Here is a 12,406-nt window from a genome sequence, read left to right on the forward strand (position 1 = left end):
AAGGCTGGGAATGTTTTTGAAAGTGGGTGAAAATCTCATGTAATGATTCTGTAGTTTAAAAGGTCAATTTCAGCTGCATCTTCATTAAAATGATAAGTTCTTAGCAACGATAATGATCCCGATTTTTAAGTTGTGTATATACCTTTGCTGAGCCAGCCTTCAGTTTATCCTTATTGCAGTGCCTGTGCAAAAGGTTTGTTCTAGGGAGGGCTCAGTAGCACAGGCAGTTATTAGAGGAAAACAATATTCAAACAGCCTTTAGCAGAGAAAAAAATATTCAAACAACCTCAGATGTGAGACTCAGGCACTGTTAAAAATATTCCTAATTCTCAGTAGTATGTATGATAATGAAAGAAAATATCCCTGCTAAAGAGGGGCTCAGGGTAAACATCACTTATTTTACTGTGTTTAAGTGTACTGACTTTCCAACTTTTCTGAAAAATAAAGAATACTTTTTGAGCTATTTGAATTGGCAAACAGAAGCAGCAAGAGTAATTTCAGGCCCTGGAACAAAAAAAATAGGCAAAAGCTGTCTGGTGGTGGGAGGGGGAAGGGATGTAGCTCTGGTCTGTAATCAAAGGCAATTGCTCTGGTCTTCCCTTGTCCTCCCCTTTTCCACAGTGACATGTCCGAACAAGTCCAGTGTACTCCTCCTGACAGTAAACAGCAGGTTTTTAATGTCAGTTCAGTGGATAGTCATATTAAGTTCTTTTCTCCCCCTTACATGATCGTTTGAAGAGTGATTGCTTACAACGAATGGAAGACGCCAACTGGTGGTGACTTTGTATAACGTGAACTTTGTGGGCAGTGCTTTTCTTAATACTTCCTCTACTTTATGTGTATCTTCAGAGAACAGCAGTGGGAAAAATACTGGAAATGCTAGGTCTTGTGGATGTTTGGTTGTGAATGATGTGGTAGCTTCCTTTTCTCAATTACATGGGATGACTCCTGCAAAGAGCTTATTCCTGAAATGAGTGTTGGGTGGAACAGCTGCTCCCAATTGTTTTTCACATTGTTGCTCTCCTTTGTTCCTTGTAGGTATGGAGAGTGCAATCACACTGTGGCAGTTCCTTTTGCAGTTGCTGCTAGACCAGAAACACGAACACCTCATTTGCTGGACGTCTAATGATGGAGAATTCAAGCTACTCAAGGCAGAAGAAGTGGCTAAGCTGTGGGGACTCAGAAAAAACAAAACTAATATGAATTATGACAAGCTGAGCCGGGCGCTCAGATACTATTATGACAAGGTAAATTTTGTTATTCTCATGCAGACTAAGAAAATAGAAATGCTACCAGTTAATATTTCTCCTCCCTGTGGAAGGTATTCAGAAGCTTCTCTAGTTAGTCAAGATACTAGAAGGAAAAGATTGTGGAACACAAATATACAAATATTTTAGAACACAAATCTTACGTATTCACATTTCTCAATTTTAGCCTCAAGTAAATTCAAGGAGTTGCCCAAATGTTTCTGCACCCTTTTTTGATAAGTATTATATTGTTTAGTTCTCCTTAAATGGATGTTTTTCAATAAGATATATAAATTCCAGGTTACAAGGTATTACTGTTTCCTGTATTTTTGAAGATTAAATATTATTAATAAAGACTGTTATAGATTTTGTATATTAAAAAAGGAAAACTTCATAGCCATGCTTAGTGGCCTGTTTCCATCTTGATTTTCAGAGAAGGGAGTGAGATGAGATTATACAGTGAGTAATGCCAGTGTTCAGTACAATCAGGGCATGTTTGCTGCCTGCACAAGGCAGAGGAAAGTAGATAGTTTCTGGACTGACCTTACAGTACTGTTGTCATGTATTATTTGTAGTGTACTAATTCTTGCAGGGCACAATGCTATGCAATCAATCTAGCACAGTGATCAAAAACATGTTGACTGCAAATGAACAATGAGCATTTGGATGGTCAGACTTTTCATGACCCACAGGGGCTCCTTCTCCTGAAAAAAAAAAATTAGTTTAAGATTTAGAGGTGTTACTGTTTTGTCCACTAGAAGTCATATTTTCCCACTGAATATGTTTCAAAGGTAGCCTGACTGAGAAGGCACAAAAGGATTTGGTGAGGACAGTACAGTGGCTGTTCCAAGCAGTTGGTGTGATGAATCCCCTTCAGTAAGTGCTGAAAAGGCTTCTGCTCAGCTTGCTTCATTATATGATCCCAACCCCTCTGGTTATAAACTTGTCTGGCATCAATGGAGCCAGAGTGCCTGCTGGTGCATGAACAGCATAGCCAGGCAGAGCCCAAATATGCTGTTAGTGACTGAAGAGACATTGCTTAAAAACAAGGAACAAGATATTTGTAGCACTTATGCTTTGAGATCTCTCTGTTCTCTTTGAAGTGATGGAATATAATGGCTACTTACCTGAGACTCTCTTGCTTCTTTTATTCCATAACCTTTTTTTTTTTAACCCCTGTTCTGTTTTCAGTTCCCTGTCCCCAGCACACACACACCTTTGTCATCTGTTTTGTCTCTGCTCAAGCAGCATCTGCCAGAGTGGCTGTACAGTTTCTTCATCAGGGCTCTGGCTAAGGTGACTGCTTGCTGTTTGTAGGGATGGTCTTCTGTCTGACAGTTTTATCTAAGTTTGGTACAAGGATTTTGGCCATTTTTTTCAGGTGCTCTGCAGTCCAATGGAGGTCATAGCTCCTAGATGGAAAGAAGATCTCTATTCCCCATGTATTGCAATCAGGGCTTGAACCCCAACCCAAACCTATGGTTATTAATATTTTAGATTAAAGAGTAACTCCTTTAGAACAAAACAATGGGAGCTTCTCACTTTGGGTGTAGTGTTTTGTGCCCTGTAGGTTCCCAGACAGTAGAGAAAGGTGGATTATTGGCAGAGTGCAGAGGGACAGAGCAACTTGCTGCAGGTTTTCAAGTGTGAGAGATAATGGCATAAGATAGCAGATAGTGAGTCCTTGTAGAGTGGCAGGTTTGCTCAGCAGTGGGTTTAGTCTTAAATGCTTCCTCTGCCTTCAGTCTTTTCTGCATAGCACAGAAGGGAAGAAGTCAAAAAAGGGAGGAAAGGCTCCTTGACATTCTTCCTTCCCCCCTGCAGAACAAAAGGGAGGTGAAAGAGCCTCTCAGACTTTAATGCTCTTTTCCTTTAAACCATTCACCACTGTGAGATAAACCCCAAAGCAGTCTAGACTCTGAGGTGGCCTTAAGGAGCCTTCTGAGATCCTTGTCCCCTCCTTACTTGTGTGCAGTGATGGATGTGCTGATAGCTGGGGGTCCTGGGGCAAATGGGATGCACACTGAACAAATGAGACAAACACTGAGCTGCAAATGGGGGAGTGGCAGCAGGAAAGATGAGACAGAACTGTAGACAAGAATTCATTTGCACTATGGAATTATTGACAGGGAATTCTTTACCTATAACTTATGTGATCTTGCAGCATGTGAGTTTGAGGTAAGGGTCAGTGATTTTTTATAAATTATGGTAGCACATGGGCTGGACCTTCCTTTCTTGGACTGCCCTCTGCTCTTAGTGCATACAGTTGACACTGAACTAATGTTTCATGGTCTATCTTTGAAATTATTCACCATGGAGAAATATAACCTGATTGCTGGATAAATGGGGGTTTATGTGCTTTGCCTTTTGCTTGGGGGGAACACTGGCTTGTTAAAATTCATCATTTGATTCATCTGAACTTAAAAGCAAATTAATTCCAGTACTGGAGAAAAATAACACAATTAGGACAAGTTCCTTAGCTTGGCTTTGAAAGCAAGCATGACATGCTGTTGAGGCTGATGGCTAGATTTATGTTAAATTCACATAAAAAAGCTCCCCAGGAAATGTAGAGTATGGCCTGTCTTGATTGTAATCTGCAGCCATGATTATAGTTGCTAAAGATTTGTAGATAATCTGAAGACTCCATTTCCTTTTTCATTTGTTCCCCAAATCCCTCCCCCCCCAACTCTTATTTTTATTTAATGCCTCAACAGAGCAGCAGCATAGATGACAGATAGCACAGAGGAAAGGCATCCTGCACTCTACCTACAGCTTGTGTCCATCATGTCACACACTTTTGCTGGTCAGAAATCTCTTGTAAAGCTTTCAGGCAAGGAAATGCTTCAGCACTATTTTCCTGCACAGAGCACTTTAGCTTGAATTAAAATACCTTTAAAAGTAGGGTTAATAAGTTTAGTTTTTTTCCTCAAGTTACCCAGTTATTTTGTTTTTATGGTAGCTGAAATGGCACAAGTCACCAGGGGTTTCAAGACTACTGAAAGTCCCTATGAATATTTCAAGATGACACCACAAGAGATAAGTTTTCCCATTAGGTTTTTTATTTTTATTGAGGGAAAGAGGGTGATCTCAGAAAATTATATGCCAATACTGACATTAATAGGATGTAGCTGTTGTGGAAGTCAAGTCCTCAGAAGCTGGGAAATAAAAGAATCACAGTTCCCTGGATAACCCTAATGTTTGCATGAGTTATGCTGCATCTTTAATTAAACAGTCACATAGTGTTGTGATGAGCAGCTATTCAATATTTTTGCATCCTCTCTGAACAGTACATGGCCTGAGGCTTTTCTCAGTGAGTGCTATTCAGTCTATTTCAGTTTTAGTTTCAATTAATGGCTTCCCACTTGTTCAGATGGCAGTATGATTTATAGTATTAAAATATTATGGGCTGCTTTGTGCTTATTGCAGAGCAGGGACAGGGCTTCTCAGGTGCCAGTGCATTCACTCCCCTCCCATAACAGGTCAGACCCAGTAACCTGATTACTAGTTTGTGTTTTTAATACCCAAATGTGGGTGGAAGCATTGAAAAATGGTTTTGGGTGAGGGTCCCTTGCCTGGGAATGTTTACTGAACTTCAGGGTATAAAGTGATAATGAAAACTATTATTTTAGTTTTGAGAAGGTCTTCTCCTCAGACATCTCAGGGGAAATAGAATCCTACAATGAAACAATAGCAATGTGATTGTGCTGGAGTACCAACTATACGTAATGTAGTGGTGCAGGTAAGAGATGTTATAAAGAAATATTTTAGGGGCATTAGAAAGTACCTTTATAGAAAACTGGAAGAAGCTTAATCCAAGAGCAACTTGTGAAAGTCAAGAAGGTACTTGGCTGAAATGGCATAAATGGTTCTGTAGTGCTGTCCCTGTGGAAAGAGGGGAGTAAAGGATTTGATACTCAGTAAGAGGTGATAGATAGGTAGAGAAGAAAACCCAAGAACACCTGCCTCAAAAAGACACATAAAATAGTTGATCTTTGATGTGAAAGGGATGTCCTGTGAACTGCAGCAGAGAGAGCAGAGAACCTGGTCATAGGTGCCAGACAGAGAAATAGCCTTTATCTTCAGATGGAGGTGAGTGAAGAAACTGAAATCCAGCTAAATGGGAACCTGGATCTTCCAAAGGTTAGTGCAGGTGAACAGTGTAGTAGCACCTGTTCCTGCATCAAAAATGTTACAAAATCTGGCTTCTACACACACAGTGTAATAAACATAACTGCATAACCTGTGATGGTAGCAGAATCTTCCTGCCTGCACATGCTGATGTGGACACACTCCCATTTTTCAGAGCAAACCATCCTGCCAGCATATGTACTTCAGACACAGAGTGTGAGCAGCCCTCTGTCTGGGTTGGGTCCCAGCAGCCTGGATAGAGCTCTGGGAGGAATTCATGGCCTGTGTTCCTACACATGTTGCCCCCCTCAGTACTCTTAGAGCCAGGGAACTTGCAACACATCCAAGTGAGACTTTGGAGCAGCTACAACTCTGTTCTTTCTTCTTTTTGACCAGGGATGTTTAGTACCTACAGACAAATTAATTCTGCTCTATCATAAATTTTGAGATCTCGGGCATCCTGATTATAGGTCACTTTCTAGAAAGAGGGGAAAAATGGTCTTCCTGCTCCTGAGATTCCTTATTAGTCTGAAGTTTGGTTAGGAAATGGATCCCATTTCCCAGCTCAGTCTCCCAAGTGGCTCCTGCAAACTTGCCAGCTAACAGGTTTGGGCCAAGCCACTAAAATCCTTGTTACCCTGGTAGAATAGTTACACATTTGCTCTAAATGGCTCAAACACGGAGTAGCAGTCAGAGCTGATAAAAATAAAACACAAACACACGATCAATTTCAGTAGTGCATACACATAGTTGACACGGCCCCTCCCCAGTACAAGCTACAGGGAGAACCAGTCCCCGGAGCCTTTGGCATCCAGCTCAGCCTGGATGAGCTGCTCTGTGGAGCAGGGACACAGGAGGGCCATGCCTGCAGCTGGTGACTCAGAGCTCTCGGCTGAGGCTGGCTTTGGAAGGGCTCAGGAAGCGAGTTCCTGAAGTGCTGGGATGTGGGAGCCTGAGCTCCCAGCACAGCTGCTGTGCTGCAGCAGGCAGCAGGTGCTGCTCTGCCCGGCTCTATCACAGCTTTCCAAGCACTTCTCAGCAGGGCAGGGTGGGCATGCTGCTGTAGTCACTGTTTTGTACACTGGGGGCAGAGGAGGGGAAATGTAAACTGTTCAAGAGGCCAACATTCCCTGCTGCCTGCTCTCTCTGTGAGTGTCAGAGAGTGTCAGAGAGTGCTGTCTATTGATAAGATATTGTTTTTTAAGCTGTTGGACTGGAGCTCCTGCTCTTGCCCCAGTTGCTCATTTTTTCTCTGCAGCAGCTGCATGGACACAACAGTCCTACCCTGGCTCCCTGCATCCCTGGCCAGCAGCCACTAGCAGGCCTGTTCATGAGGGAATTTACATAGAAAATTCGAACAACAACAATAAAATAGGGCTAAATGTTCACATACACTTACTGTCCTGCTACCAAGCAAGTGGACTTCCTGCAGATGCAGGAAGGTGCAAACAATTCTTTGCCCTTTCAAACTGCTTGTTGTGGTGCCTGTCACTGTCTTCTGTGGTTTCAACCATCATAGCTCAGAATGATTCTGACAGATCATTGGGGTGATGGTAAAAATATGCTACTTTTTACCTTCAATTATTTGTCAAAAAAATATGGAAAAGTCACTGCCTTTCGGAGGCACTTCATTAATTTGTGTCCCTATTTTCTCTCACACGCTGGTGGAGATTTCCTCAGGCTGCACATTTAAGAGAAGCCTGCAAAGTGCTTGAGGGATCTGCACTTTGAATCTTTTCATCTCCAGCCCTTGTTAAGTGGCCTTTGCTGGAGGCTGGAAGAGTTGGAAGAGCAGCACTACAACATTCTTAAAATATAACTGTATTTAATAATAACAATGTTCATTCATTTGCTTTTTATAGCAATGTTCCCCCATTTCAAACCTGTATCAGTGTAAAAGTGCAATCCTTGTAAACATTTAATCTTGTTCTTCTGGGAGTCACATTTCCCAAGGAGAATCTCAGTTGCTAGTGCTTGATTTAACAATAATTCAAAGTTGCCAGAAGGAAAAAGAAGGCATTATTTTAGATTTAAAAATATATATTAAAGAAAGAAAACAAAAATCCAGTTGGGATGTTTCTTTTCATATGTGAGTAGTTTGGAAGTTTTGCTCTTTGGAGAAGGCACGCAATATCGAGAGTGCAGAAAAAGTGCAATCATCCAATGTTGCACCTAATTAGCAGTGAAAAAAAAAATCTAGGCCAAGCCCAAAGCTATGGGAATTAAAGCTCATGCAGATTGAGATTCTGTGGGCTAACTGTTTGTCCTGAACCTTCAGAGGGCAAAAAAAGACACAGCAGCATCTGCCACGTGGATAGATGTGTGTACAATTCAGCATGGAAGAGGGCAGTTTGTGCCCTTAATCTGAACTTGCTGAATTTAATTCTTCTCTTTGCTAGAGATCCCTGTTACCAACTTGGGAAACAACATTCTCTGTTTGTGCCACAGCTCCTGACCTGTGAAGCAAAGCTGCAACCCAGGCTTCTTTGTAGGGTTAGTTTTGTATACAAGAAGGTGCCTGAATGAAATGCCAGGACATTCAGACAGATTAATTACAAAGTGCAGTAGGTCAGCTGAAAGACAGAAGAGGTTCTGATACCCAAGTGCAGATTCTTCTTTCACAGAATGATCCTTGCTTTTGTGACTGAACAAGGTGTGGTGCAGGCACTACAAGCACCCAGCAGTATATATTGTTTATAGAGAAAGATTATGTTTCTTTCCCTTAATTTTCTTTTTCATTTTCAGTCAGTTTAACAAATGTTTCCACTATTGGAGTCAGAAGCTGTGGCAGAATGAAAAGCCAATTAGATTTTTTGGAAATTTGTAAATATTTACATTCCCATATGTACAGCAAAGCAGATGTCTGCAGAATACCAGCTGGAGGTGCAGCAGATGTGCTGGACTAAAGGGAAGCCTCTTGGAAAGGGTTTTTCGGAGGCAACTTAACAAACTCTCCACCGGGGGTTTCAAGGAGAGAGAAATTAGCATGGAAATCTCAGGACATACTTCTTTTGTTCTGCAGCACTTGGCTTAGGGTGGCAAAGGTTCCAGTCCCTAGGCCAGGCTGTGCCATAAAGTGGCTTTGTGGAGGAGCTCACATATCCTTGGGAATTGTGTTAGAGCAGGCAGCCAACCTGAGTTTGCAGGAGGAGCACTAGGACTAGAAACAGCACGCTCATAAAAAGTCTCAAAAGGAATAATTTCTTTGCATAAACGGGACACTTCAAGAAAAAAAAAAATAAATGGTTCTACAAACCTTTGAGAGGTTTGGGACTTTTTCAGTAATTAATTTCCATAATCAGTTTAGACTGATAAAAATCTTCTGCCTGCACCAGTGAGCATCCTGAGCCTAATGCAGGCCTGGAGATGGTGCAGGTGACATTGCAGGACACAAGTACTTTTCCAGCCTATGCAAGGGGCTGCATTTTTCACAGACATAAGTTCATGATCATTGACAGAAAGACAAAAGTCACTATAAGTTTAGCTCAATCCTTTTCTTATGTGATAAGGAACAGAGGGTAAATAACTGGGGCCAGGAGGCTGAGGTGTTTTTGTCCCTTGCAGACATTCTGAGAGTACTTTGTCCTTGGGGTAGTTGGTGTCAGTTTTAGGAGGCATGAATGAAGGTCTTTGCCTTTATTGTGGAATTCAAATGGTGGCATGGCTCAAATCCACAAGGCAGCAGAATTGCTTTTACTAGAAAGAAAACATTATTAAACTGCTTCAGAGGAAGCAGAAGTCAAACAGGCCTCCAGTAAGCCTTTGTCACCAAGTGATGGTGGTTTTGTTGGAAAACATGAGGAGCCAGGAGTGGACTCCCTGGCTGAGTAGAGAGAGATATTGGAATAAGCCAAGGGTGATCAGCATTTGGAGCCCCACAAAACAACTTGCATAGCTTAATGAGGGATCAATGCCCCCTGTCCTTGTGTGTGCAGTACTGGGTGCCTCTGAAATGCTCATCTTTCTAGCACCTTCTTTGTATTTGCAGAACATCATCAAGAAAGTGATTGGACAAAAATTTGTGTACAAGTTTGTCTCCTTTCCTGAGATTTTAAAAATGGATCCACATGCTGTGGAAATCAGCAGAGAGAGCCTTTTGCTGCAGGACAGCGACTGTAAGATGCCTTCGGAGAGCAGGGATCAGCACAAGCACAGCTTGTCAGCACTGAAAAGCACAAGCCGTAATGAATATATCCACTCTGGCCTGTACTCCTCTTTCACTATCAACTCTCTGCAGAACCAGCCAGACCCTTACAAGACAATCAAAACAGAAAAACTGGAGAAGTCAGAAGGAAACACACCAGTTGAAGAAGTCCGGACGGTTATCAGATTTGTGACAAACAAAACAGACAAACAAGTTACGAGGCCCATGGTGTCGTTGCCTTCTACTTCTGAAACAGCAGCTGCCTCTGCTTTCCTCAACTCTTCAGTATCAGCTAAAATATCTTCCTTAATGCTGCCCAACAGTGCCAGCATTTCATCTCCATCATCATCCTCCTCCAGGTCACCATCTCTGTCTCCCACCTCACCCCTCCCTACAGAACACAGGAGCTTCTTCCTTGACTCCAGTTGCCACGACTCAGATTCCCTTGAGCCTCTGAACCTCTCCTCAGGCTCCAAGGCCAAATCCCCATCTCTTCCCCCAAAGGCTAAAAAACCCAAAGGCTTGGAAATCTCTGCCCCACCTATGATTCTCTCCAGCACCGACATCGGTTCCATCGCCCTCAACAGCCCCGCGCTTCCTTCGGGATCCCTGACTCCAGCTTTCTTCACTGCACAGGTAAGACCTGCCTGTCTCCAGGCACTCCCTCCACATGGCCAAGAGTGTTAGTTCTGTGGGTCTGTCACCATCTGATGGGAGAAAACCCCAACGTGTGGGAAAGAGGGAAACACAGCAGTGCTCAAAACAAGAGGTGGAAAGTAGGTTTGTTCCTAATTGAGTGTGGGAAGAGCCATCACAGTTCACAGACTGCCTGAAAGAATAAGGAGATGAGCAGCCATTAGTGAATTTTTTATCAGTTCAAACCAGCCTCCAGATCTACAAAACAAACAGGAAAAAGCCAAAAAGAAAACCACAGGGGTTTTGTAGGTCACAAATTGAGCATGTGGGATGCTTGGTTAGATTTCTCTGCTAGATGTTGCATCCATTCAAACAGTGTGACCTTTTTGTTAATTTCTGAATACAGAGCAAATTAAGTGGTTTCTAAGACAGGCTCTGAAGTCAGCTTCAATTTCCAAAGTTGCACATATTCACAGAGTACTTGCCAGAGCTTCCCTTCAGCACAGACTTACTGAATAACCAGAAGATTATTTTGTTCTTTTTAATAGCTTATTTTTGGTAATGTCAGCAGCAAATTCTCATTTTCAATCTAGTGTAGGAAAAAAAGCCTAGGAGTTCAGAACAGAAGAGGAAAATCATACAGATATGACTCAGTATGTTCATTGGTGAGTTTTGTCTTATCACCTCAAAACTAGACAAAAAAAAAATCCAAGAATAAAATGATCCCAACGTGGAACAATCCCCCAAGATCCCCAGCCCAGAAATAACAGTTGATGCAAATACTAGCATTGAATGTAGCAAATCAGACAGTAAATAAATAAGTACAAAGGTGTGTTGCAAGCCCTCACTCACTTCAGACTGCCTAGAAGACACATGGTATCCAGAATCCCATCACCTCTTCCCTGTGTGAAGGTGCTGGATGTGTTTGATGCAGGCAGAAGTGAGAGAGTTGGCAATTGCTCCCAGCCAGCACAGCACTTGCTCTCCCGAGCTTGTGGGCTGGCTGCAGAGTGTTTGTGCAGCTCAGGCACACCTTTAAGCCACAGAGATACAAAGTTGTGTCACCAAGAAAGAGTGGTTTGTGGGCTGACACCTGCCATTTTTGACATCATAAAACCTTTAAGTGAAGTTTTGTTTGGCAGGAAGAACAGAAGTGTGGCAAACCAAAACTGAGATGCATTGACAAGCTTATAACCTCTAACTGGTATAACCACAGTATTTTTTTTGTTGGGAGCAAATCTGACAACATCAGGTGACATCCAGACACAATGACAGTGTGAGTTATTTCAAACCCATTTTAATGTGCTGTTGCCCCAAACCACAGGATGAACAGAGATTTGTTTCCTCATTTTGTAATTATTTCTTTGAATATTTAACTTTCTCATGCACCTATAAACTGGTGTACTTACTGCCCTGAAAGATGTAGAAGGGAGTTATGTTGAAGACTGTAGCACTGCTGTAGCAGGAGGGATAGCTAAGGCTATGATGAGTGTTACCCAACTTAAAGCCATCACAAATCTTTTTTTACAGGTTATCCTGTCTCAGAAGAGGCATATGGCATCTGTGTAGGATAGTTCCTGGGTCTAATGTTTTAAACTTTGGCTCTACAGAAATATAGCTTTTATCCTCTCCTTTAACCTTCTTTTTCTAGTGTGGATAAGAAGCACCCTGCACTAAACCACTTGTCCTAATGAATATAAAGTGAAAACTATATAGCAGCAGTATTCAGATAACTGTAATATCACAATACAAAATAACTAAAGCTGATTTAGACTGGAAATCTGCTGTTCATCCCATTATCCAAGGAAGAACATGTATCGTATCTTAAACATTCTCTGATTTACCAGATCCCAGTGTGAAACATCTGCTGCCAGGGGCAGGTGCAGAACAGGATGCCTGCTCCAGGAGTGATGAGTGAGAAGGTCCTGAAGCCTGAGAGGATATTTCAAGTATCTTTGAAATTTGAAAGCTTTCCACTGTATCTGCTGGTCATGATGAATACCCTCAGGTGGAATGTTGTGAAAGGGCACATGATACACCATAGAAAGTATGTGTGACAGCACTTGCTTGCTTTCTTACAGTTAGAAGTGACTAGATTGTACTTACACACATTGTCACAGAAGTCAGGAGCCGTGAGCATCATTGCTTAACATAATCCTCTCTGTGCAATGAATTATTTCTATTTAAACTGCTCCTGTGCTTAGATTACAATGGCATTTTTAAAGTAGGAACTTCCCAATGGTTTCACATC

At 42.1% G+C, this 12,406-nt stretch overlaps 1 protein-coding gene across 2 annotated transcripts in view; it reads left to right on the plus strand.

Annotated features, from left to right (window-relative positions):
* Nucleotides 1-12,406, plus strand: part of ELK3 (ETS transcription factor ELK3) — a 35,324-nt gene that overhangs the window by 16,041 nt on the left and 6,877 nt on the right. The window contains exons 2-3 of one of the 2 annotated variants that reach the window (XM_079303545.1): nt 1,039-1,247; nt 9,364-10,155. In XM_079303545.1, the coding sequence (XP_079159671.1) occupies nt 1,041-1,247; nt 9,364-10,155 (999 nt within the window). In that variant the 5' untranslated portion in view covers nt 1,039-1,040. The remainder of the gene's footprint in view (nt 1-1,038; nt 1,248-9,363; nt 10,156-12,406) is intronic. The other variant, XM_079303546.1, reaches the window with a different exon arrangement.

Source organism: Erithacus rubecula, assembly GCF_903797595.1.
Source record: "Erithacus rubecula genome assembly, chromosome: 4".
NCBI classification, from domain to species: Eukaryota; Metazoa; Chordata; class Aves; order Passeriformes; family Muscicapidae; genus Erithacus; species Erithacus rubecula.